The sequence below is a fragment of the Vespa crabro genome, chromosome 10, assembly GCF_910589235.1.
Source record: "Vespa crabro chromosome 10, iyVesCrab1.2, whole genome shotgun sequence".
Classification (NCBI taxonomy): domain Eukaryota; kingdom Metazoa; phylum Arthropoda; class Insecta; order Hymenoptera; family Vespidae; genus Vespa; species Vespa crabro.
The window spans coordinates 3,150,164-3,177,302 of NC_060964.1; the positions used below are offsets into that span (position 1 = coordinate 3,150,164).

At 26.6% G+C, this 27,139-nt stretch overlaps 5 protein-coding genes, 1 long non-coding RNA gene and 1 other non-coding gene across 13 annotated transcripts; 2 read left to right on the forward strand and 5 right to left on the reverse strand.

The window, feature by feature from the left end:
- Window positions 1-5: 5 nt before the first annotated feature.
- Window positions 6-8,860, reverse strand: LOC124427431 (cohesin subunit SA-2). 3 transcript variants are annotated; one of them, XM_046970342.1, is made up of 20 exons: window positions 8,648-8,860; window positions 8,299-8,495; window positions 8,041-8,207; window positions 7,784-7,959; window positions 7,530-7,703; window positions 7,250-7,454; window positions 6,717-7,046; window positions 6,045-6,650; window positions 5,615-5,957; window positions 5,304-5,537; window positions 5,039-5,231; window positions 4,739-4,925; window positions 4,357-4,661; window positions 4,029-4,240; window positions 3,776-3,942; window positions 3,638-3,689; window positions 1,279-1,314; window positions 948-1,121; window positions 781-865; window positions 6-471 (listed from the first exon to the last, which is right to left on the reverse strand). In XM_046970342.1, exons 2-20 carry the CDS (start codon window positions 8,472-8,474, stop codon window positions 454-456), a joined length of 3,840 nt encoding a protein of 1,279 aa, XP_046826298.1. In that variant the 5' UTR covers window positions 8,475-8,495; window positions 8,648-8,860; the 3' UTR covers window positions 6-453. The 3 variants fall into 3 exon arrangements, 2 of the variants coding, with proteins under 2 accessions (XP_046826298.1, XP_046826297.1); XM_046970341.1 differs by having other exon boundaries at window positions 8,299-8,506; window positions 8,648-8,859; XR_006942969.1 differs by lacking the exons at window positions 6-471; window positions 781-865 and adding an exon at window positions 2,001-2,294 and having other exon boundaries at window positions 1,019-1,121; window positions 8,299-8,506; window positions 8,648-8,859.
- A 298-nt stretch (window positions 8,861-9,158) lies between these two features.
- Window positions 9,159-10,892, reverse strand: LOC124427454. The gene is made up of 2 exons (XM_046970390.1): window positions 10,695-10,892; window positions 9,159-10,577 (listed from the first exon to the last, which is right to left on the reverse strand). Exons 1-2 carry the CDS (start codon window positions 10,886-10,888, stop codon window positions 9,455-9,457), a joined length of 1,317 nt encoding a protein of 438 aa, XP_046826346.1. The 5' UTR covers window positions 10,889-10,892; the 3' UTR covers window positions 9,159-9,454.
- Window positions 10,893-13,029: 2,137 nt separating this feature from the next.
- LOC124427455 (receptor expression-enhancing protein 5-like) lies at window positions 13,030-14,825 on the reverse strand. Its single transcript, XM_046970391.1, has 4 exons — window positions 14,580-14,825; window positions 13,879-14,111; window positions 13,667-13,802; window positions 13,030-13,602 (listed from the first exon to the last, which is right to left on the reverse strand). The coding sequence occupies exons 1-4, from the start codon at window positions 14,704-14,706 to the stop codon at window positions 13,556-13,558; spliced, it is 543 nt and encodes a 180-aa protein (XP_046826347.1). The 5' UTR covers window positions 14,707-14,825; the 3' UTR covers window positions 13,030-13,555.
- Window positions 14,826-15,678: 853 nt separating this feature from the next.
- On the reverse strand, window positions 15,679-19,659 carry LOC124427384 (coatomer subunit beta). 2 transcript variants are annotated; one of them, XM_046970257.1, is made up of 10 exons: window positions 19,528-19,659; window positions 18,971-19,365; window positions 18,548-18,881; window positions 18,194-18,482; window positions 17,784-18,124; window positions 17,445-17,709; window positions 16,979-17,346; window positions 16,446-16,890; window positions 16,094-16,329; window positions 15,679-16,009 (listed from the first exon to the last, which is right to left on the reverse strand). In XM_046970257.1, exons 2-10 carry the CDS (start codon window positions 19,336-19,338, stop codon window positions 15,779-15,781), a joined length of 2,877 nt encoding a protein of 958 aa, XP_046826213.1. In that variant the 5' UTR covers window positions 19,339-19,365; window positions 19,528-19,659; the 3' UTR covers window positions 15,679-15,778. The 2 variants fall into 2 exon arrangements, with proteins under 2 accessions (XP_046826213.1, XP_046826214.1); XM_046970258.1 differs by having other exon boundaries at window positions 18,971-19,380; window positions 19,528-19,652.
- A 100-nt stretch (window positions 19,660-19,759) lies between these two features.
- LOC124427387 lies at window positions 19,760-27,089 on the forward strand. 3 transcript variants are annotated; one of them, XR_006942960.1, is made up of 5 exons: window positions 19,760-19,889; window positions 25,798-26,128; window positions 26,476-26,592; window positions 26,779-26,957; window positions 27,031-27,089. It is a non-coding gene; the product is annotated as an uncharacterized LOC124427387 (long non-coding RNA). The 3 variants fall into 3 exon arrangements; XR_006942961.1 differs by lacking the exon at window positions 19,760-19,889 and adding an exon at window positions 24,282-24,296; XR_006942959.1 differs by lacking the exon at window positions 19,760-19,889 and adding an exon at window positions 25,196-25,650.
- LOC124427385 (probable cytochrome P450 12b2, mitochondrial) lies at window positions 20,358-24,216 on the reverse strand. Of its 2 annotated transcripts, none has more exons than XM_046970259.1 (9): window positions 23,889-24,216; window positions 23,275-23,485; window positions 22,922-23,165; window positions 22,627-22,826; window positions 22,315-22,516; window positions 22,061-22,217; window positions 21,723-21,971; window positions 21,075-21,290; window positions 20,358-20,968 (listed from the first exon to the last, which is right to left on the reverse strand). In XM_046970259.1, the coding sequence occupies exons 1-9, from the start codon at window positions 23,892-23,894 to the stop codon at window positions 20,861-20,863; spliced, it is 1,593 nt and encodes a 530-aa protein (XP_046826215.1). In that variant the 5' UTR covers window positions 23,895-24,216; the 3' UTR covers window positions 20,358-20,860. The 2 variants fall into 2 exon arrangements, with proteins under 2 accessions (XP_046826215.1, XP_046826216.1); XM_046970260.1 differs by having other exon boundaries at window positions 23,275-23,498; window positions 23,889-24,215.
- Trnaq-cug lies at window positions 20,445-20,516 on the forward strand. Its single transcript has one exon. It is a non-coding gene; the product is annotated as a tRNA-Gln (tRNA).
- Window positions 27,090-27,139: the final 50 nt, after the last annotated feature.

Below are 27,139 nucleotides of genomic sequence, written 5' to 3' on the forward strand. Positions count from 1 at the left end.
AAATGTACACATTCCGTATATTTTGTATTTTCTTTTTTGTTTTCTTTTTTTACAATGATGTACAAAATATGTGAATAGATTAATATAAGTAGAATGATAATAATCGTATACACTATTGATAAATTTGTCATTAATATTGGAAAAACTTATTTAGACAAATTATTAAATACTTTGGCAATAACAAGGATAGATTTAAGTTTTTTTATCAAATATAACATAATGATATTTATATAATGTCATATGAACGAAATTTATATTATAGAAAAGTCAGTCAGTATTTAGAAATCGTATAACAAAAATTATTAACGATTTTTTTAAAGAGATACATAGTTCGTTAACTACTTGCATTTAAAAAGGGTCCCCATGTATAGCATGCCCTCATGCGTGTACACATACATATGTATGTTGTTTCGAATTTATATATTGATGTATTATATTTTTTAATTCATCCGCTTATTCCGAATCAGATTCCTGTATAGTAAATAATTACAGTACGTCAAAATCTTAAATATCAAAATTATTTTAACTAATAATATATCTTATAAAGAAATATACTGTATGTCAAATAGTCTTATATAATATATTGAATAATTCATATAATTATTTTTTTAAAGAAAAATAATAAATTAAAACGCACATAAGACTATAAACATAAGCTTAACTATCGCCAGAGTATATGTGTAAATACATCTTCTTTGGAGTCAATGACATAATAATATAAATAATAAACGAATAAGATTGCAATAATGTATTAAAATTATGAACATATTTTGTACTCACCATATATTGACCTTCAATATATCGGCCCGAATTTCTAGATGTTCTACGTAATTCTCTTGGTTCGGAATGCTCTTGATTTCGCCTCCTTTTAAAAAAAGAAAAAAAAAATTGAAAATAAATTATAATTTTTAAATCATTTAAAGAATATTTATATAATATTTACTCACGGCCTCGATTGTATTTGCAAAGTTTTAAGACGAGTATCTATATCCTGTGAAGGACTTGTCGATACGTCTTCTGCCATGGATGCTGGAGACGTTTGTACTAATCCTGATTCTGTAGTCTCATAATATGTATTTGATTTAGAACCACGTGTTATCGAAATTTTTGTAACTGGTAATCTGAAAGTATATAATACAAATTAATACAAATTTAATATTTGAAATAAAAAATTGATATTATATATCGTTATATATCATTTATATTACAAAATGATTGACAAACATACATCGTTCATATTTACTTTTATTGCAAAAAATGTGAACAAATTTTACTTACTGACTTTTCCGTGGACCACGTTTTTTCTTGTGTTTGCTGAAAGATAATTCATAATGATCAAAATAGATTATGCTTATATAATATTGGAATAAAGGGACAAAAATTTAATATTGATATTATTGATAAATGCATTATTAAATATTTTCTATTTAATAGTAAAACAGATCTACGTAAATTTTATATTATCTATATGTATATGTATATATATGTATGTTATGCGTGTATATATATATATTATACATATACGTATATTAACACATTTTTATATTATTAAAAACTGTAACTGTATAATTAATTTGTGTGTGTATATATGTATAAATAAATAAATAAATATATATATATATATATATATATATATATATATATATATATATATATATATATATAAATTAACATTTATGTTACTTACAGAATTAACCCAAGAAGTAAAACAAAATATGTGTAAGGTAACGATTATAGAGAACGGCGTGTTGTACATATCTGAAACTATTCCAATTTAGGAAATGTGAAACAATGGGTTAATTCTGTCACATTTCCCATATAATTTATTAAATTTGAAAAATGCATAGCATGCTCATTAATGTCAATTTCCAATTGCTTAAACATAGGATTTGGGAACTCTGGGAATAGAAGGTCTCATTTAAATTAATATTACATATGTTTTGTATCTATCACCAATTTGTATTATTGATATATAAACAGGATACAAAGTTTAAACTTACTTGGTTTTAAATATGTATGTTGGATAAGAATACACACATCGTTCTCTATGTACTATTTTTTTCACTTTGTCCAAAAATATTATAATTCACTATTATTTTTCTTCTGTTGTTGTTATCTTAATTCTAATTTAATGTTGACTTTTTTTTTATATATAAATTGATTCTAAAGCAGGCACCAGGTATAATTAATGTCATCAATTTCTTATATAATTTTTGCCCCTTATATATATTAACACATATTTTATTTTATATTATTTAAAATTGTAATTGTAGATCGCTTAACAATCAGGTAGCCTGCAACAAGCAGTTTATCAAAGATTACTACCCATGCAAGAGAATACTATCATAATAGTAGTTTAGTTAGAATCAAGCAAAAACAAGCAACTGCAAATATAAATAATAAATTCTTTCAGACATTTTTAATAGAATTTGATTATAATGAAAGACCACTTGTTCAAATTACTAAACTATAAGCAAATTTTCAATAGTTCAAATAGCATTTATAAATATATTCAAACAATTCTTTTAGTAAAAATTAAAAAATATATATAATTTCTGAAATACATATATTTTCCATAAGACAAGTATTTCAAATTGAGTAATTAACAACAAGTGAAATTAATTGATTTAGTATCATATTCCAATTTATTTTATTCATATTTTAGATTCATATAGATTCATATTCAGTGCACATAAATTAATAGGATCTTCTATCCTATTGCATATATTGTGCTCACTGATTTGAATATATTTTATTTATGTACACATATTTCTAACATTAAACAATAATTATGTATTATGTATAAAAACAAAATATAATTTATATTTTATATTATTCAAAATAGTAAATTTTGTTTGAAAGAACGATTATGTACCTATTAAGTCATAATCAAAAACTGGATGAAATAGTAAATGAATAAATTAGATAAATTTTAATTATAAAAAATTATTATAAAATAATAATAACTTTTCAAATAATATTGTAAAAATTATTTATAAAAATTTACTATAATGAATATAAGTGATAAATAAAATTTATACAGATGTATAATCTGTATTTGTTTTATAGATACGTATTTTTATAGATATGTATTTATAGATATGTATACATATACATATACATATACATATATATATACATATACATATATATATACATACATACATACATACACACACACATACATATATATATATAAAGTAGTTAGGCATATTTAGTAAAACAGCACATTCAAAATGTTTTGAAATATAATAAAGCATCAATAAATACAAAAACAGCAAAATTAAAGATAAAGTAAAATAATTATATATATTTACATTCAATTATATAATTTTATGTGAATAAAATAATAATGCAGAAAGAAAATGCACCATAACTAAATGCTACTATTTGCCGTTTACAATAATATTATTTAATTATGTTAATCAGTATATTTAAAAAGCTGTTAAATGAAATGTTAGCCTTTTTATTGCAATGGTGATTTAACAAAATTAAGAAAATTCATAAAAGATTACTATTTTATTTAAAAAAAGCAATTGGTTGCATTTGCATTCGATTCTACATTATTAATAATTACAATAGAAAAAGATAAAAAAATGCTTAAATTTAAAACAGATCTTAAATACACCTAACTTACCCTGAAAATTCATGATCGGAACCTTCATCGGCTTCATCCGCATCTTCTTCCTCTGCAAAATAAATAATATCGTATATATTACCAATGTATTAAAAGTATATATAATATATATTTTAAAAACATAAAATTTTAACTGACCGGCTAAATGATCCTTTTTACGTCTTGTGTATGCCCGTTTACTTGTTACTGGAACTTGATCAGTTTCTCCATGCAAAAGACTATTTCTATATAAAAGTAATGGTTGCCAATCTTCTCCTCGTGAAGAAGGCATACCAGCTTGTAATCTTCTATCTAAGAAATTTAATCTGGAAAGAACACAACAATATTAAATTAATCAATAAAAAAAAAACAAATATTTTATACCAAATAATGTGTTATAAATAATACTTACACAACGCGTTTATCCTGTTTTAACAATTTGTTTGTAAATTCCGATAAAATTTCTAAGAAAGAAAGATTAGGTGGTGGACCAGTTGGATCTTGCTCTATACCATCTGGAGGAGTAATAGCAAATAAAACTCCTGCTCTATGTAAAGCTGTAATTGCTTCGCGATTTTTCACGGCATCCAAACCAAATGATAAAGCAAATCGTTTAGCCAATTCCTAAAAGTTTTAAATATAATCAATTATTATGTCATATGTTAATGTATGTTAAAATAAAAACTTTTTTTTACTTGTAATTTTTATATGTATAAAGTAACAATTATTATAAAACAAACCTTAATTGCAATGAACTCCTCGCTATTTCTATTAACCTTGCCTTTTTCCATAACGATTTCATTATATAAAATATTTAAACTGTGCTGCATTGTTAAAGCACAATTCGTTTTATTAATATCTCTGGCTTTACCTAAGGTAGTTTTTATTATATCTCCATAATCATTATAATATTTTACATAATGCTTAAATACATCAGCTGCTGCTTTTGTTGGAATCATATTATAAACGATAAGTTTACAATAACCAGCTAGAAAATTTCGTCTTTTATGTAATTCTTCGATCTTTGAATGCTCATCATGTTCATCTGTAATTATAACAAATATTAATTTTTTTAGATTGAAGAAAGTTATACATTCTTTAGTAATATAAATAAATAGTTACCATCTTCCTCTTCACAAAAAACATATTCTTGTATAAATCGATTAAGCATGTTTTGCATTGCTTGGTCAGGTTCATATACTAATTGAGACATTAATATATTAGGATGAGTAGCCAATTGATTACAAAATACTACTAGTAAATCACATATCGTATTATACGCTTCCTCTCTTAGAATTGGCGGCGTTGGCTGTTTAATATTAATTTATTGTATATATATATGTATACATACGCGTGCGCGCACACACACGCACACGGTATTTCTTTTAATAATTAAATATTATATGTGTATAATAAACTTACCACTGTGCCATTATCACTACTAACAAAATGACGCATAGAAGCCATAAATGAATGTAGGCGCTCCTTCAATTGACGACATTCATCTTCTCCACGATTTCCTGTATCAGCAGCTTCCATCAAATGATGCTGACCCCATAAGATAGCGAAAAAACATGCACTAATACAATACTTCACAGCTTCATGAGGTAAACACCTGAAAAAAATGGGATTTTGTATAAAGTCAAACATTATCTACTAGTTACATCCAACAAGAAAAAAATAATACTTTGAAGGATCTTTTGCATCTTCAATGTCTTTATATAAGGAATCCCATATTCCCCAAGGGTTCATGTTATGACAAGAATAAAATATAGATACTTTTTTTAATGATTGAACAACATTGAATATTTCATCTTCATCTGGTTCTTCATCTCCTTCTATTAAATTTCTATATTCATCTATTGCCTCTTTATACTTATTTACAATAGAATCAATTAAAGTTGAGCGTGCCACGTCGCATCTGTAAAATTTATTTCCAAAAGGTTTCAATGTGTTATTTTTTTATAAAATATAAAACTTTCTAATCATTAAATGTACCTTGTGAAGATTGCATGACCATCAACACACATATTTTCCAAAGTTTTAGCTGCAGTATCAAGAACTTCGGTATCATGTATTTTTTCAACAATTGCATGAATTTTGGTTAATAAAGAATCTAAATTTTGTTCTTGACGTGATTTTGTATAAATATCCAAATCAAAATATTGTGGAATAGCAAGCAGATTTGCTAATTTTTCTGGATCTGCTCTATATTTATCGAGTAGATGTGGCAATGTTTGAATAAAATGTTCCGTTAATCGTTGTTTGTCATCATGCACTTGTTTCAATTCTTTTACAGATAAAATCTTACGTGTTGGACCGCGTCCAACGGGTGCTTCTCCTATTTTTATAGAAGTAATTATTATTAATTATAAAATATAAATTTATATAAATATATTAAAAGATAAATTATATAATTGTATCTAACCTGTTGCTGCTTGTTTTATACAACAAACCATTAATTCAATAAGAGATGTTTCTTTTTGATTATCTAATGCTTCTTCCTCAGGACCAGCTTCTTCTAACAACAAATCTGTCATACATTCCCAATCTTTCATCATTTGATTAGTTTCAATTAAAGAATCAACTAGATATGCTCCATGTTCATGAAGTTCAGATTCAATAAAAAATAGTACAAGATCACGTATCAATGGAGTGTTTGGTAAACGTTTCTTGCCCCGTTTTGTTTTTACCCCAGCGATGGCTTCATCATCTGGTCTAAACAAACGTTCATTTAAAAATTCTCCTGCTGCTTGTGCGACAGCACGATGAGATGAATAAACAAGTTCATAGACATGTTCACAATCTTTATCTGTAAGAATTTCTCTATGATGTTTTAAAATAGATATAACTAGTTTCACAGCTTGCACTGCTACATCATATTCTTTATCTAATGTCATAGCAACAATTCTATCCTTAAATTTACTAGTAAATAATTCAAGCTTTGTTTTTAACTCTTCAGAAGCATATAAAGGTTGTAATGCTTGAAGACATTTTAATCGAACTTCTCCAACTTTATCATGTAACGTCCAACCTAAAAATTAAATATAAAAACGAGATATTTTTAAATATTATTAAATTATACTCAATTTCTACTAACCAATGTATTTTAAGTATGAATCATCCAAAAAATTTTGATGAAATTTTTTCATCCAAACTCCAATCTCTGCCATACAAATTGCTCGTATTTCTGGTAAAGTATCTCTATATCTATGTACAAATACGGACTTAAACATATACGTAAGCATATTTTTTATCTCATCCATATTCTCTTCTAATTCTTTTCGTTTAGCCATTAAAGATTCAAGTCTGTCTGCTGCTCTTTTTTCTCGTGCTTTTTGTCTCTCTGCTTCATATTGTCGCTGAGTATTATCCAAATTTATTGAGACAGTTAAAGCAACATCTACTAGAGCAGTCATTAGTTTCATAGCTAAGCATATATAAAATTATAATTAAAATAAATATAACACGCATATAAATATGTATGATATTGTAAATGATTTGAGCTCATAGATATATTTTTCATAAGTATTAAGGATATATGTGAAAGTTATCATGCTGCGGCTATGCGTAATTATATTATTATATAATATATATATTATTAAGTTAAATATACATTGAAGTTACACATACCAGCAAGTGTAGCAGTGTGTCTAAATGCTCTTACTTGTGAGTCAGATAGACCTGTTAATAATGAAATGACATTGTCCATCAAAAATTGATCATAAATAATGGAGTATTGACACTGTCGAACTAATATTTGTACAAATTCACAGAAATTCGCTCGAAATTTTTTCCATTGTTGTCCAGTCATAATTAATGGATACTCTCCACTTTCCTATAATGAATTATATATACATTAATAATAATTTGGTAAAAAAAAAATAATAATAATGTATAAAAATATATATACTTCATCAAACTCTTCAGTCATTTTACGTATTATTGCTACATGCTCCATAGTTGCTTGCATTTCTGAAGTAATACGTCCTTTACAACCACTTGCATTGATAAAAAATTGCATTAACATAAGAAGTGCATTTTCTCTATTACTTTTATACTTTTCTATCCAATCGTCCACAATGGTCTACCAACAAAATATTTTTTTAAACAAATATTATACACATTGTCCTTTCTATATTAATAATTAATTTGTGAATAACATACAGTAAGGGACGAACGATTATTTCTAATAACATAATAAAGACTAGCTTCATCCTCTAAACTGTGGGAATGATGTATACGTCTTCCACGGCCACGTCCACCTCCTCGACCTCTACTAGTAGTTGTTGGAATAAAATCTGTGTCAATTTCCTTGTATTTTGGTTGTTGTATAGAGCCTCCTTGGTTGTTGTATGGAAACAAAAGTTAATTAAACTTTCTATATTACTTATAACTAATTTTTTTACAATTACAAAATATACCTCGTAATCTGGCACGTGTATTCCGTGTAATTCTCATATTAGCAGGTGTCGCAGGTGTCATTGGTTGTTCAAATTGCACTTGATTATCAAAATTGGTAGATTGTTCTTGATATTGTTGTTGTGATGTGCCAGGAGAACTATAACTTTCAGAAGAATAATGCTCAGGCCTAGAAAAACCAACATATAAAACAAAAATATCATTGTAAAAATAATATTGATACATTTATACTATTTTAACAATTATAAATATGTATTTACGTGGGATTATGGACTGGTGTTCGAGATACATTATTATAGGATGTATATGAAGAATATGATTCATTTGCATCAGCAGTATTATCATTTGATGGAGTCATGGGTGTCATAGGTGCCTCATATTCTGGAGGTACCGGATCATCCATACGTATTCTTTTACCACCTCTTCTATGCATCATTATGACAATTCTTGTACCTTTCTACAACAAATCTTAAACAAAATTAATATACAAAATATATATGTGAAATATAATTAACACATAAGACTGATTTTTTAATTGATAATATGTATATATACAACACAATGTATATGTAATACACAATTGTAAATTATAAACAAAATATTTCAAACCTTTATGAAGTCCTCGGATCATCCGGAAACTAAATAATTCCAAATGTTCGAAATTTCTTTAGCTTCTAAGACAACTTATACAAATACAATTATATTTATAAAATTACTGTAATATACTTTAAATAAAATAATTTTTAAATGTTACAGTTAACTATAAAACTCATATTTAATGTCATATATACATATGTATATATTTTGATATTTGACTTGATATGACTCAATAACTCAAATGCGCGTGAGCAGTTGTGATACTAGATGGGAAAAAACATAGAATGCAGTAGTTACCTATTTTGATTGGCTGATTTCAAACTTTACCAGAAAGTGATAAACTAAGCGCGCGAACATATAAAATGATTAAAGATAAAATAATATCGAGTGAATTATAATGCATAAACTGTTTTATATAAAACTAAAGAATCATCTATTGTTAATTTAATCATGTGATATTTAAATATTTACTTCAAATTTGGAAATATTTAAATAAAAATTTCCAAATAGATTTCTATTAGTTCATATTTTATTATTATATACATTTGCCAATAATTAATACTTTACTATAAATGTAAAATATACTTATAAAAAATTTACATTAGTTGATTTCCAAGCTCGTTTTCGAACCTAAATAATAGATCAAGGTACAATACTTTTGTTTTTATAAGTAATTAATTGTATATTTGTATCTTCTTACATAAATATACAAGTATTTATTAATACACATTATGTACTATGCATATATATATATACACACACACACACACACACACACACACACATGCACGCGCGCGTATTTATCTATTTGTATTATCATTAATTTCTGACACCTGGTACTCTATACAAAAACTCTCCATCATCATCATAATAGCAATCAGAAATTCTGTAAGTTTTGCCTTTTTGGTATATATTTTGTGGTATTTGTATTGGTCGTGAATATACTTCATGTTCTTCTATTTTTTTGTTCCATGCCTTCACATAAGTGTCTAACTTGGAATCATTTTTGTCTGTAGGAACAAGTTGAGGTGATTCACTTTTTTTTAAAGAAGTTAGTGTTTTTTCTTGGATTGATGTTGAAAAATTCAAGTCTTTTTTTTCTTCTACTTCTTTTTCTTTTAATGTTTTTATATGTTCTGATTGTACAATATCGTCATTAATATCAGAAAATGTATTATCAAGTTTTTTAAGCTGATTTTTATAAGCATTTAGTAATGTAATGCCTTCTTCTGGGCATTTTGCATAAATTTTTGTAAGTTCCTTCTTTGCAAATTCATCGAAAGTAATTTTCTTTTTAGATGAGACTGAATTGTATCCAATTAATGCTATATTATCTTTATGCAATATTTTCATAGGATTTCCTTTGTCAAGCATATTTTTTGAAATAGTATTATTATTAATAGTATTATTTAAAAGATTTGTATCTGTAATTGCTTCTGTATTATTTTGTAATATTTTATTATTGCATTGATCACTTCTATTCTGATCTGAATAACTTTGTACAATATTTGTAAAAAAAGTACTTTTTGGTTTTGGAAGTTCAGATTTTGGTGGTATTAACTTTTCTGCTAAGAGATGTCTGTTAGGTAAAACAATGTTTCTATCTTTAAATTTTGCTAAATGTTCTCGCAAAACAGGACTCACAGATAATTTTCCTGTTTGAAATAGTTTCCAATTATTAATAACAGTAGCATCATATTGCAAAATTCGTTCTACTGATTTGTAAGACCAATTTGACTTTAAAATTTTTTTAATAGTATTTGGTAAAGCTGGAAAACTTTTACTTAACATTTCTACAGTCCATTCTTCTGGATTACTTTGATGGAGTTTCAATATTTGATCTTTTTCAACAGACGTAAGGAAGTTAGGATCCTTGTCTTTTTTAAAATATTTTGTTGCAACAATTTGATTCTTGAGTTTGATTCTATTTTTTATCACTTCCCTAAAAATTATATAGATATTACTATATGATACAAATGGATATATAATATTCGATCCTGGAGCAATTCTAAGCATATAATAATTCAATATAACTTAGAATATCTATGAGATAATTTACCGCTCATAATTTTTATGAAACTTATCAGCATTCATAAACTCTGCTTCAAATTCATCTAAATCATGAAAATCCAATTCTTCGAGGTTAACTTCTGATCCAGCAGATTCTAATATCTTTAATTTACTTCGAATACCAACATTTTTTCTACTATATGCTCTATGAGATACATATGATACTATTCTGAATACATTCATTATAAAATATTTTTATTCAATTATATATTTTATTTTTAAATACATTTAATAATAATTGGATGTATGCGATCTTCTCCGTTCTAACCTTTGTCATACGAAAAAGTATTTTGAAACCAGCCATTAAAGCTCTTCAATATTTTTTGTTCGAAGCGTATATGACATCAGCGACAGGTACGTACAAAATATGAACTATGAGACAAACGGAAAACATTATCTTCACCATGCATCTATCGTATCAGTGTATATGCTCGTTTAATCCCCTTCACGCGTATATAACAATTGATTCTCTATGGCTAGAGTAAGAAGTAGACTATGAACTTACACTTTTCAGTTTTTCATATGTATATCCTTTCTTGATGATAAAGTACATCATGCTGTGATCCGTGTTAGATACGATGTCGGTATGCATTTATTTCACGATAAAAGAATATAGTATATAAATTTGCAAATTTAAAGAAATTATCTTTGAACCTAACTATATCTTATCTATTTGCCTGTAGAAGTATTATTGGCAATGTAAAATATTAATACATAATCAGAATTAGATCAAAAAGATTTTGAGAATACATTGAAATATGCAGCCATTTGTTTGGTAGTACTTGCATTATATGATTTACAGACTTCGCTAGCAATACCAATCTAATTTTCATTACGAGGAAATTGCTGCATATGAATTGACGTTGTTGACTCTACTCTAAAATCCACGTTTCGCGATACCTTTCCACTTCGGGAGTTTCAAGTTTCTTAATTAACAGGAAAAGTATGAAACTCCGCTCACGGATAGCTCTATCGTCCGATACCATCAGTTTCAGACATAATGGATTATTAAGCACGATCGTTCGTGCTTCCTGAATTTCTGGGCCCTATCCATGGGTCCCATCTGAGACTTAGAATTAATAAGAGTAAATAAAGAAAACGCTACGTGCGCGATTACAATAAAGTTCTGAAACAAAAAAATACGAACAAAATAAGTAGTATCATTATATAAATTATTGAAAAAAATGTGTGATATAAAAATATATTTAAAATATTCGTTAATACTTGCAGCAAAGACATTCATAGAGATCTTCGATGTATCGATATCAGAAGAACTGATCCGGTAATTGTCAAAGTCAATAAAAAGTCCGAATATATCGATATTGCATATGGCCAACAATCCTGAGATGAAAATTTTTAAGTATTAGAATTTTAAATTGAAACTATTTTAAGTTCCTCGCGCATTTCCGTTTTTTAATAATTAAATAAATATACTATTGTTTAAATATTAGTTTATTGTACTACATTTACATTAAAGATCGTTTAAATAATTGAAAAATTATCGAAAGTATTAATTTATAAATTTTTACGTTTAAAATAAGAGAGTTTCGATGTTCGCAGTACAAATGAAAACCAATTCGATAATCGTAAAAGTTTTTGTGACATTGGACACAAATTTTTTTATTTTTGCCATAGAATCATCTGTCCAAAAAGTGACCAAGTAAGTTACCATAGAATCTCTATGCAAGTATCGTGAAACGTATTTCTTTTGTTTGGAATGATTCAGAAAATCTGAGCAGCAGCTATTTACGTATTCAAACTAGCAGGTAATTGCTGCTTCACGGAATAAACATATCCCATTTAAGCGTGATGTGGGAATCAGTAGTGGGGATAGAAGCTTCTTTTCTTTTACCGCATATTTCGAGGGGCGCCACAGTATAAAACTTTTTTACGCGAAAAATGTCGAAAATAGTATTTGAGCTAACAATGAGAACAGGCGTAATTCTTTACCAATTTTAATGGACAAAATCTCGTTAAAGACGAAGGTTTCATTTAGGATATATCTTCTTCGAATTTTTGAAAAAACTTTCTATTAGTGCATAAATTATTCTTAAATAATACCATTTTTAACACGATTTTTTTCAAAGAAAATAAAGCTTTTTCAAAAATTCATGAAAGATGTCTTAAATTAAACCTTTGTTTTTAAAATAAATCTTTGTTCATCATAATCGATCAAGAATTAAGTCTATATTTAATCTTTAATAGATGCATTTTTTTTAAATAATTTTCAATTGAGATAAAAAATAAATTTATTCTTCAAAGTTTGTTTAAAGCACAAAAAACAAATAAAAATAACAATGTTTTAGATTTAACGGAAGATCTAATTAAGTGGAAAGATTATTTAATAGATCAATGTAGCATACAAGGTAATAAGGATGTGTAGTATCTATGTACATATTTCATTATAAAATATGACAATTACATGATTTGATAGATATCTGGTATAAGTATAAAAATACTCTATTGCTTTTTTACATGATTTTTCGTGACTATTACATGATCATATTTAAGGTACATGTAAATGAAAAGCAATTTTTACTTATAAATGTTACATTTAAAAACATTTAAAGGCAATTATAATATAAGTTTTTGAAAACACTACATTTATTTTTAAGCTTATCTGCCATAATCGAAAATAAAAATGATGTTTCAGATTTAAAAAATATTTGATTGTAGATTAGAAATATCTTAAAAATGATTCCCATCCTAAGAATGTTATAAAAATTTCAAATAGCACCTTAATTCATGGGCACAATATGATTATAAAATGCTCAATGTAATTTTTGTATTATATCAAGCTTGGTGATTTCAGGATAAAAACAAAAATATACTATGATGCAAACATTACTGTTAATCTCGTTTGTCTGCTAGAACTGCATCTACTGTAGCTTTTATTGCTGAAATCATATTATTTAATAAGTAAACAAATGTGTTCAATATTAGTTTACTTCAAATAATTACCATTATCACGAGCATTTGATAGAAATTTGTCCACATGAGAATGATATTGCAAAAATTTTGGGCGTACAATACGTCGATAAATAATCAAAGAACCATTATATTCCATTGGAGCCATTAACCATATGTAGAAGATACACTATAAAAACAACATAGAAAATTTTTACATCTTATTTAAAATAGATAGAATATATATAATTCCAAATTTGTTATACCTTTAATAACCAATAAAAAGGAAGCCAACATACGATAAATTCTGAAAAGAATTCAATGATAGTAAAGAGAGCGAATACAATCCAATAAGTAAGCCATTTTGAATCATCATCCTTCTTAGGACTTTCTAAAGCTTTCATTGAATAATATGCAGGATAAACAAAACCAATAATATTACACACTAGCTGTTGTCCAACTCCAATTAGTAAATATAATGAGAAAATAACTATAAATCCTAAAAAGTAAATTAAAACTATTTAGATAAAGATTTGATAATAATTTTATATACATACATACATATATACATATACACATAGGATTAATTTATTATAGATACTTAACTATTTATATTTATATGCCTTTCCTTAAATATAAATATGAATATAAAAATAAGTTGAGGTAATAATATAATATATATATACATAGTATGATCAATCAATAAATACAGGCAATCCCTTCTTCAAATTATTTTTCATTATAGATTTATTTATTAAAGTTTAATATTAAATATTATAAAATGAAAAAGAAAAACAAAATTATATGTTTATTTTAAATATTAATAAAAAAAGATAAACAAATCTTTTTCTTATAATTTTAAATTGATATATGAATTGTATCTTCATTATATAAAATATATGAACATAAAATAATTTGTATAAAAAAGTTCATTAAAAAGATAATTAATGTAACATTATGTGCATACCAACAAATAGGTATAGTCGATTGATTCCAGTTTTTTCTTCAGCAAATGCAAATAGCTTCACCCATGGTTTGTTTTCATCCTTCAATGTTTTTTCTATTGATTCTTTTATAACTTCTATCCTTGACATCTTTAATTTGATGAAAAATACAATTTTTTATTTTATCTAAACTGTTTTTTTATTTTATCTATAGGCTGTAAATTGACCGTTAACTCTAGTAGACAAACCTTACTAAACTGGTAAACTGTTCAAAACAGTGCTTCCAATCTCAATAAAAAAAATTTCCTATTAGTTATTTTGAAATTTTCTCATTTTACCTATTAATCTCCAAAAATTTTGAAATATCAATTTTTTATTATGTCTATAAGATTTTCAGTCTGAAATATCAATTTCTTAAATAATCATTACATTTTTCAAATAAAAATTAAGATTAATAATTTACATTTACAGGGACGCTTTTTCTATATTTTATTTCAAGAAGATACAAAGTACAAAGATGGCGTTTCTTTGAAAGATAAACAGTAACGTAATTTTTGAATTGAAGCAGGAATGAGGATAAATGTCATTCATTTAAATGTATCCATCAGAATATAAAAACCAACACATCTAATTATAATATTATAAAAGTGTTGATATTTTTATCGTCCAATTTTACAGAATATACGTATATATGTTTAACTTTATATTTATTAATAATTATAAGAATACAAACTTTAATATAGAAATATTTAATATTTATTTAAGGATTTTCTATCTTTTTATAAAAATATATAGAAGCTTATATTATAAACAAATCATTTAAAAATTCACAAATCTCTTACGAACTTAAATTTATTTATATCTCCAATAATTATTATATTGTTGGGGGAATATTATTCATAAAAATAGATTGTTTATAAAATATAGACAAATGCAAAGGATCTTGTAATTTATTTTCAATAAAATGCCTTGTAAGATAAATTATTATAATCATTAGTCAAGAAACATGTATAGCATATAAACATTTTCCTCATGAAATATTCATACTAACATTTACTTTATATCTGTAAATTACTTCGCAATACGTTTACTTAATCTATAAGTATATTTTATCTGTAAGTATACTTTTTATGAAAATCAAGATTTTATTAAGTGCATATTGCACAAATTACATTATACTGAATGAATAATGTATTATTTTTTAATATCAGATATGTACAATTCAAGCAGTTTGTATGATCTTGTTTTGTGGTCCTTTTTGTGTTGAATTAATCTTGTCACCTAAAGAAAGGGCCATACCTTGACTTTTAGCCCTAATGCGAATATGACCTAATACTGGAGCATCTGTTTTATTTAATGGTTTTTCAATTGACAAATTAGCTAATGCATCTTCACCAAAAATAGATTTAGCATACATATTAGCAGCCATGAAACCGCATTGTCCAGAAAGAGCCTATTAAAATATAATAATCGTTTTTATATAACATTTGATGATATAATAATACATAAAAATATATTTAATACATAATAGAAATACCTTTTCAGGAGTAAGACAACGCATATTTGTAGATTTTAATAAATGGGCTAAATATTCTCTTAAATCAGAAAGACTTGTATTTACAGAGACTTTATTTTCCCATTCAAATTCGGCCCACATTTGTCGGAATTCAGCATCAGTACATGTTGCTGGTACTATATAATCCATTATATCAATATGAATATCGTTCAGAACAACAACACTTCTATCAGATCCAGCACCAGATACATCATAAACTATATAAACATTAATATAAAATATTATACTATAATTAAAATGAATTACATGACGATAAAATGCTTAGTCATTTCTACAATTGCTTAGTTAGAGTGTATTAGATTATAAAGCTTACCTATATTACCAAATATAATTCCATTTTCAGTAGATGCCACTTTTACATTAGCTTTGATACTTGCAAAATCTCTTGGAGCTAATACAATAGGCTGCGGACGTTCAACCAATTTTAAGTCTCCCATTGTCGCTAATTCTAAAGTACAATTTTGTAAGGTATCTTCCGTTTGATTAACGATTAATACATCAAGCACAATATCATATTGATTAACGTGGACAAGTGCTTCCGCATATACTGGATCTGAAAATCCTGTAAGCTGTGTAACTTTACTTAAAGCACTTGGAGATGGTGTATCTCCTGTTGCTCCAGGTCTTCCAGCAACGGCTACAGTAAGACTTTGCTCGAAAACATCGCCAGCACCACCAGTCAAGTCAGAGCCACGATTAAGTTGTAAAAATTGTATAGCATCATCAACTTGTACAATATTTCCTGGTTTTTCTTTAGCCTGAATATTAGAAATCATTTTAAAAAACTAATGTTGTTAATATGTTAGATAGGATATATTGCTATTAACTTGATGTTACATATATAACCTTTTGATTTTGAGAATCCTCTTCTGCTTTAGCTGCTAACATTCTACCTAAAGCTTCACGGCATCCATTTGTAAATACTTTTTGTAATAAAGGAGTTGGACAGGCAAGAGATCTTAAACATAAAGAGATTCTTTCTGCGTCATCATGTGTCATTGCTTTGGTAGGAAGTCCAGATCTACCCAGTTGTAAAACACTAGACATAACAAGCATTGCTTCTGCTTGTAGTTTATTACTTTTATGAGGGTTGTTTTCGAGACTTTTATATCGCAATGCTAATTTGGCTATAGTTGTAGCTAAAGATGCACCAATAAAAAAATCACCATCCATCATATACTGTACTAGAGGTGGACGTTTTTCTTCTTTCCTTCCTATTTATAAAGTTATGTATTTTTTATGTATATTTATTTTAATACTTTAATAATAATAATATTTGTATTCTGTACAAAGTATGAATTGATTACAATACCTTCTGTTGTGGTGCTAAATGCACTTTGAGTTGCATATGTTCCATCTGATGTAACTAACTGTGCAGGAACTGTTTGCTCACTGTCATCTTCATTTGATTTTTCCCCAGCTTGTCTTTTATTTTCTGCTTCAAGTAGTGGTAATTCTCCTAAAGCAGCACGTATACGATTCATTACTGCTTCTATATCTTCTTTTGATATTGCATATTCACCAAGTATCCACAAAGCAGCTCTATGAACTTTGACTGATCGAATATGTGGGAAAACCTAAATTGCAAACATAATAATTTTGATTAGAATATACATTATTTATTAGGTGATTTAATTCTATGCTATTTTACCTCCAAAAGCTTCTCAACGATAAGTGGTCTAAGATTTTCAAATCTTTGAATAGCTTCACGGACAAAAACTAGAACATCAGTAGCAGCAGCTTCATTGTTTTCTGACAAGAAGTCTGTTAGCACTGGTATGACTGTTGCTGCAACATCTGAGAATTTAATTGAACAAGCATGTAAAGTCCTTACAAGTAATTGTCGATATCTTCCAGCATCTTCATGTTCACCACCAGCAGTTCTAAGAACTTCTTTTTTTAAAAGTTGAACCATTTCCTCAACTGTACGATTAGTTACTAAATCCATTGCTAAAGCTAATGTTTTTGTTCTTACTTCTAATGCAGGTGAACCTATAATATAAAATATTAATAAAATAATATTATTTAATTAATATTTCAAAAATATTAGAGAAAATATACCTAAAACTCTAAGCACATCCATAACAAGATCTTGAAGAACTCTTTCATAGATAGGGCTATCTTTCATGGCAATTAGACGATCAAGTACAATAAGCTTCACATTGTTGTCACTTTCTTTAACAACTAATTCAATGTAACAAGATGCTGCTGCTTTAATTGCTGTTGGTACATTAGAGAGAGTTATTAAAGTACCAGCTGCTTCATAACGTACAGCTGCACTAGGTGAATTTAATAAACTGTAAATACATCTAATAAAGCGTGCCCTTTCGGTTGGATTTGCTAAACAAACCTAAAATTGATATATTTAAATTATTAAGTTGTTGAATAATAATAAATTCTACCAATAATACATACCTTATAAATTAATTCCACAATAACTAATTGTAAAATATCTCCAAAACTAGGCACTTGGTCTAAACATGCAGCTAAATAAGCTAAAGCTTTATTTTGATCTGCATGTAATAACATCAAAAATGCATTTCTTCTACACGACATATCTTGTTCTCCTTCTAAATATTTTGCTATTAAATCTGGTGCATCTGGTATTAGAAATTCAAAATTCCTGTATATAGTAAAAATTGCTAACACTGCATTACGTCTGACATAAGAATGTCTATGTTCCAAACAAGCTGTTATTGATGGCATAAGAGGTTCTAAAAGCTCTGGTTCTTTCAATTTACATAAAAATCTGAAAATGATCAATATTTCAAGATTTTCTTTATATTATCTATATTCTAGATATTATCTCTCTTTATTATTAAAAATACATATCAATACCTTAAAGTTGATCCTCTTACAAATTCATTTGGATGTTGCAAATCTTTTCTATAAGCATCACATACCAAAATCATTTCTTGAAGTAGTTTTCCATCGGGAGAAGTTTTTGGAACGATTTCCCAAAATATTAGAAGAAGTTTTTTAATTGTATGATCTTGCAATGGTAAAACAAATCTAATGATTGTCATAAGTAAACCTGGTAAACGTTCGCCACTTAAAATCATATAAATAGTTTTCTTAAGTGCTTCAATTTTTGTATGAACATCGCCTTTTTCAAGATCTTGTTTCAATTGCAGCTCATTCAAAGGTTCTGTATCCGTCGGTATGTTAATTAAGGTATAACAAGGTTGTTCTACCAAAGTACTCATTTTGTTTTTATTGTTCAATCCACTGTGCTGCAAAGTATTTAACTGTATTGAAATATTGAAACATTATAGTAGCAACAGAAATTTTATTAGAGAAAATCATGATACATGAAAAATAAGGTTAATTTTTTTTATTAAAGTATATACAGCTTTATTCAACATATCAATATACCTGAATTATATTATACATACCTAAATCAGAAAAGATCTTGTAAAAAACACTGTTGATAATATGTATTAAAGATATTTATCATTTATAAGCACTAGATTTTACAAGAACATTTCTAAGTAGAAGAGGAAACGGCATACGTGTCAACTTCTGATGCTATTGAGAAAAGAGATGGCGCTAATAATAGTAAATCTTTAATATGTTTATCTACCTTGTGCATCTAATGTTAATACTAATGCGTATTAATATTAAACAATTATATTTAAAATATTATCAATAGTATTACTAATTCGTTATTTGATGTAAATACTAAATTATACTTAATTTATATATGTATATATGTACGTATATAGGATGTGTAAAAATGTGCGGCAAAACTTTAAGGGTATGTATTACTGATCAAATCAGATAAAAAAAAGATCATGAATTCAAAACATAATTTTTTGAATCTTTGTGTGTGTGTGTGTGTGTGTGTGTGTATGTATAAAAGAAAGATATTCTAAGATATAAAGTAATAGAATAGCTATAATATGTTAATATAATTAATTGAAAACGATATATCTATGTGTGGATAGATATTATTGAATCTGTATTGCTATATAATATTATTTCATAATAAATGTAAATAAAAATATTTATGATGTAGGACCAGAAATTATTCTATATAAATTAAATAAATATGAAAATTGTTGTTTGTTAATAATACACAAAAAGAAAGAAAATTCGATAAAATTTATATAGAAAAATAAAGAAATCTTGTCAATAATAATCTGTAATTTTTATGAAATTATAATCAAAATAATAATACAAAATAACAACGAAAACGAAATAAAGTGTGTATACAAACAACATATACAAAAAAATAATATTTAATAATTTTTTCTTATACATAATATATTATCTTTATCTAAAAGGGTTAAATTTACTGATACTTATATAAGGTCCCATGGTGTAATGGTTAGCACTCTGGACTCTGAATCCAGCGATCCGAGTTCAAATCTCGGTGGGACCTACCCTTTTTTGTTTTTTTTATTTAATTTTCATTTATAAGTCAGTACAATGTTATACGTATATAATAAAATTATAATAGTTATATTCTTTACAATAAAAATATAAATTTACTTATAAATGTTTTTGGCAATAAAGCTTTATTATTACTATTATTATTTAATTTTTATTATTTGACCATATAATTATAGTCTAAAAACTTTATTTAATTTCCTAATTAAATTAAACGTTGACTTTTACCTTTACGTTGACTTTATCTTTTTGCGTCATGTTTTTTCTACCACGTCATTATCAGTATTCCTCTTTTACACTTTATCCACCTCACGTAATAATTCCTTATTTTTTCAATTACAAGTCTATTAATTTAAATTGTAATGGAGATGCGATAGTATTGATTAAACGATTGTGTAATTTTAAAGGTGAATGATGCCATTCGATACGGAAATTTTGTAGTAACTAAATAAATCATTAAAATATAAAATTTCACAATATATATATATTAAGTAATTAATATATGCATATATTATGTATTATAATTAAATAATATATTTAATAAACAAACCTTTAACACTAAAATTTCAATTTCAAACTCAGCAAATCGTCTACCAATACATGTACGAGCTCCAAAACCAAATGGCATGTAAGAAAACGGATGAGCGTTTTTTGCTGATGGAAATGCTGTTTCTCCTCGTATCCATCTTTCCGGTATAAACTCAACTGGATTTTTGAATTCTTTAGGATCTAGTGCCAATAATGAATGTCCTAATATAATATCACACTAAAAGAAAAAAAAATATTTGTATTTATATACGTGCGTGTATATATGTATGCATGTATGTATGTATGTATGTATGTATGTATGTATGTATGTATGTATGTATGTATGTATGTATGTATGTATGTATGTATGTATGTATGTATGTATGTATGTATGTATGTATGTATGCATGTATGTATATATGTATATATTTAACACGCTCACATACACACACAAATGTATTTTGGACGTTTATAAATTTCTCTCTCTCTCTCTCTTTCTCTCTCTCTTTCTCTCTCTCTTTCCCCCTCTCTCTCTCTCTCTCTCTCTCTCTCTCTATCTATCTATCTATCTATCTATCTATCTATCTATCTATCTATCTATCTTTAGATCTCTTTTTATTTTTCACTCTTTCTCTCTTTCTCTCTAAAATTCAATGGTCTAATGTCTTACGTCTTTCGGTATATTATATCCACCTATAACAATATCATCTCGTATGGTTCTAAGAGTACCTATGGCGATCGGTGATAGTCTAAGAGATTCTTTAAGACATGCTTTTAAATATGGAATCTTTTTCATAGTTTCTACCGTAATTGGTGATTCTTTATCAGGTAATGCTAACTTGATTTCTTTGTGCAATTTTTCTTGAGCTCGTGGATTCATTGCTAAATGATACAATAACATTCCGCATGTATTACTTGTCTGAAAAATAGATTAGATTATTTTATATGATTATATATATTATACTTATTTTATATGATTATATAATAAACGGATTTATTATTATCTACCGTATCAACACCAGCAGTTAACATATCTAATGCCATTACATAAGCAATTTGCTCATCAATAAACAAAAGTTTATCTAATACGCTTCGTTCACGCGTATTGGATGTCGTTTCATTATGTAATTTTTCTTTCGCCTGAGTAATATATTTAATTGCTATTCTGTGAATAAAAACATATCGAATTAATTTGATAAGTAATAAAAAAATATATTATTTTACCTAATATTATATCTACATATAAATATAAATGATATTACCCATTAAGAGTATCTAGAACATTGAAAAACTTTTTTAAAGTACGCGTGTTATATATTCTCCACAAGGACGGCATTAGCTCTAAACGAAACATAAGATTGAACATGTCATGTATGCTATCGATCATTTTCTGAGGTTCCGAATCTTCAGCTATATTAGATTTTAAACAGCCCAATCGATGATTTAACGCGATTGCACATATTGCTAAAATGAAAATATTAACAATGTGTTAATAACTTTAAAAAATTTTCGTACGCTTTTCTCTTTTTTAAACCAATTTATAATAATATTTGTAGATATAATAAAATATTTACATTCTAGTGCCCATTTATTCATTTCGTTATTAAACGAAGTAGGTAGTTCCAACGTAATAGGATTTCTTAATTCTTCTCGTATTTTTTGTATAAATTCTATAGCAATTTCAGTCATTTGTCCAATATGTGGATTAATAACACGTGGCTGCATCATGTGTTGATTAACTTTTGTCCGAAAATCATACCAATCTTTACCTTGACTAAATTAACATTATTTTTCAAATAAAGTATACCTTTTTATTTTCTTAATTAATATTTTATTTTCTTATGATAAATAAATCAAGTTTATGCTGACCTCGTTGTTAAACCATATTTTCCTTTATAAATCCATTCTCTATTTATGCGATAATAATGTAACGATTCCATGGCGATCCTTTGCGGCCATGGACCTTCTGTACGATATACCTTTTCAATTAATGTTGAAGAAAATATAAAAATGGTCTTACGCTTATTTGGCAAACCATCTATCTTAACTATATCTCCATATTGATCACGAAGCATTTTTAATTGTGTTACAAACGACTTATTTCCAAATTCGCCTATATTAGAAGTATTATATTATAGAATAATTAGCGATTAAGAAGGTTTCTTTTTTTTTTTTTGTAAATAATAAATATCTGTATATATATGTATATTTAAATGTCATACCGATAAAAGGTATAAATCTAAAAGTATTTCCTATTAACCATATCGGTTTTGGTCCAGGTATATCGTCATAAGAGCGAACAGTTGTTATATTATCGTTTGTTTCGATCGAATATGGCACAGTTTTTATACAACGTTTCAATAATCCATTAATGACGGATATTTTGTTGTAATTATAAAAATTTAATCTCACACTCATTGTATGCATATAAATCTATATATTAAATCTATATATTAAAAAAATATAATTATTTCGAATATGATATTATAAGATAAACCAATAGGTGATTAATATTAAGATAAGCTATAAGTATTTTTACAGTAGAAATATGAGTATACATATATATATATATATATATATATATATATATACTGTACTGTATCAATATTTAAGTTCCTAACTATAGATATATATATAAGAGAAAATTAAACGACTAGATAGACTGGATGGTAAGAGTAATAAGACGGAAGAGGAAAAGATCGAGGCAAAAATTTGAATTATACTTCGCACATATAAAAATGTTATTAATATTTATACATAATGATAATTAGTATTACATATAGTGCTATGTGATGTCTCAAAACTAATAATTATATTGAATTATTTAATATCATACCTGCATTGAAATAAATAAATGTTAGACGTATAACAAAAATGAATTTTTCACTTCATAGAACGTGAAAGAAAACGTAATGTCATTTAAACTTCAAGTATTTTCACTTCTCATGTTTCCATACTGTATTATCTCTTGAAAGACCAACGAGATACTGCACTTGAGAATGGAAATAAATAAATTCCTCGTACAGAATAAAGAACAGCGTTTATGACTAAGATATATCTATCAAACGTTTCATTTAGTCATTACGTTTTAACTCGAACAGTATACTTATAAGGATATAAAACGTTTTTCGCTTATAAACTTTACTACATGCCATAATAGATGTGTCCTTCATAGTCACTGTTAGTCGATCATTTAAGCCAGTGATTCTCAACCTTTTATCATTCACGTACCTTCTGGAAATGTGTATGTAACTGGTATATAAATAGATAAAACTATAGTTATATGTATATAATATAACAATGGAAATAAAATAAAATATGTTTTATTATTAAAAATGTATATATATATATATATATATATATATATATATGTGTGTGTGTATATACGTACAAATTAAATTGTGTATTTATAAACTATATATATCGATAAACAAATTATTTGTGTAATGCAATTAGAAATGATATTAAGTTAAAGTGATTAATATGAAAGTATAGTTAAGATGAATGATTTACTAAATATGTATAAGATGTATATCGATAGTAGATTTTTTTTTCTACATTAATCGGAAAGATACATTGTACAGAAAATCCATAGTCACAAAGAGTTGCGAATGTAATCGTATTATTAAATAAAAAAGTTTACCTACGCTCTAGAAATATTCTTGAGAAAATTTCTTATTTGCATTTATACATAGATGTAATATTACACAAAATAATATGTTTCTATTACATTTATAAATTTTATATTTGTACTTATAGAATAGTAATTAAGTATTCTATTTAAATTAAATTAAATGTAAAATTTTATCTTTTATATAAGTATTATATACATGTATATATATATTATTTTTTCTTTCCTTATTTCTTTTTTATTAATTTCATGTAGTGAGATCGCAAACTCAAAAAGGAATAATTAATAAATAAAATTATTTTATTAATATTTAAACAACGTACGAGGTATATAAAATATATAAGTAGCTACCATTTAAACACTATAACATTCTTAGGAACATTACAAAGATAATATGTATATATTATCTTATACTATCGATTAATACATATACTATAGATTCTAAATTGACCGTGTTGAATATACATCGGCTTAGATTTTTATACGGGAGGCTATAAATGGGTCTTCAGATGCAGCAACCTCTACGTAGCGAGATCTGATTCCGATAGTACTTGCGATATATCGAAATCTTATGGTATAAATAATACCGAGCGAATGGTTGCGTCTGGGTTGCGTCTGGGTTGCCTCTGGGTTGCGTTATTTCAAGAATATCTTTTGAATCTAATTCCAACTCGAATATATCGAACATAAACATACTAATCATTACATTTTACATTGCTAATCATACTTCAATAGATAAATAGATTGGATATGATAGAATTCTAAAATAATTTTTTAGAAAACTTTTCTATCACACTTATTTCATTATCATTCTCATTTATTCTTATTTACTCCTCTATTATTTATAAGTTTCGGGTAGTGCCTTTGAGAGTAGAGTTGGATTCATGGGTGTAGGCCCCTAACCACGCAGCTTTCTTAACATCCTGTAATCTTTGAGAAGAAGGGTCCTTAAATTTTAGCCCTTAAGGTGAGATGTTATGATTTTGTTTGGGTGAAACGATCTTCAGGATGTATACCCCTTGTTCTCAGTTTTATCTATTTCACGCGGGCGCACGTTTCTTTACTTCTTTATCTCTTTTTTCTCTTCTGTTTTTATTCTCTTTTTCTGTTCCAGACTAGATCATTGATGGATGATTCGTCGGTAGGGTGGATGGTCCACGAGGTTTCGGTACATCAGCGTAAGTCCAATGTATCGTCTAGAGAATCGGTTCGTCATCGTGGGATTAAATTTTTCCACGGAAAATTATGGAACCTCTTCGCGTTATATGCAGAGAGGATGTATCTTTTTTCTTCAATAAGAAGAAAATATGCTCGCGCGTCGGCGGGCATAGGCAAGTGTATTCGTGGGCGCGAGATCTACCGAGTGCTTTAATATTTGAAATATCGAAAGCACGATCGGTCGTGTGCGTGTCTGATGCTGACGGTATCAAATGATGGAGCTATCCGTAAGCAGGGTCTTATCCCGAAAGAAAAAAAAATGTTAATTAATTGCACATTAACTAAATGATTTATATATATATATATATATATATATATATATATATATATATATAAAATACAAAATATAAATACATATAAAAGTGTCTGTATAATAATTTCATCATAGATTGTATTTCTATCCTTTATAAAGTTCAAATTTAGTCAAGTTCAATTAAAGTCAAGTTATATTAATAACAAATATAAATTATTTTTATCATTTTGTTGTTTCATATATAATAACCATATAAATAAACCAATCAATTTGTATTGAAAATATCGTTTTAACATACTTTCTTGGGATTGGCTTTACGAGATTTTCAACTGCTTGGACGCGCCAGGTATCTACCAATCCCATTGCAAGGTGCAGACTAGCCAAGTCTAACGTTAAAGAACGGAAAAATGGAGTCGGATTAATATACTTTATCAAAATGTACATACTTATTCTTAATTCCATTAAAAATATACTGTTTTCAACTATAGATTATTTTTTTGTTCTTTATTTTTTATTTTTTTATCATACTATCGCTTTATTAGTGCCATCTATAAATACTTATTTTCATAACAGTGAACTTTCAAGGGCACAATAATTCTATCCAATTTTTTTTTTTTCGTTAAGGTTAAAGAAAAACGTTTCTTTGATTAATACTGCTATATTTAAGAAAGAAATCTTAATAATTTGATATCATTATTTGTGATACTACAGTGTCGATAGAGATAGAAATATAAAGAGATTTTAGAAGATTTAGTGTCTCTTATATGAAATTAATATTCCCTCACCAAATGTGGAAAATAGTAGTACGTCATACATAATTACGATATTGGTTAAATATATTATTCCCATTATATTATAAGTATTTGTTATTTATAGATATATTTCGGTCTTGGAGTCTATACCGGTTTATATCTAAGTCAGAATTATGAGGTATGATAACAAATAGTATAATATAATTATCTAAAGAATAATAACCAACACAATA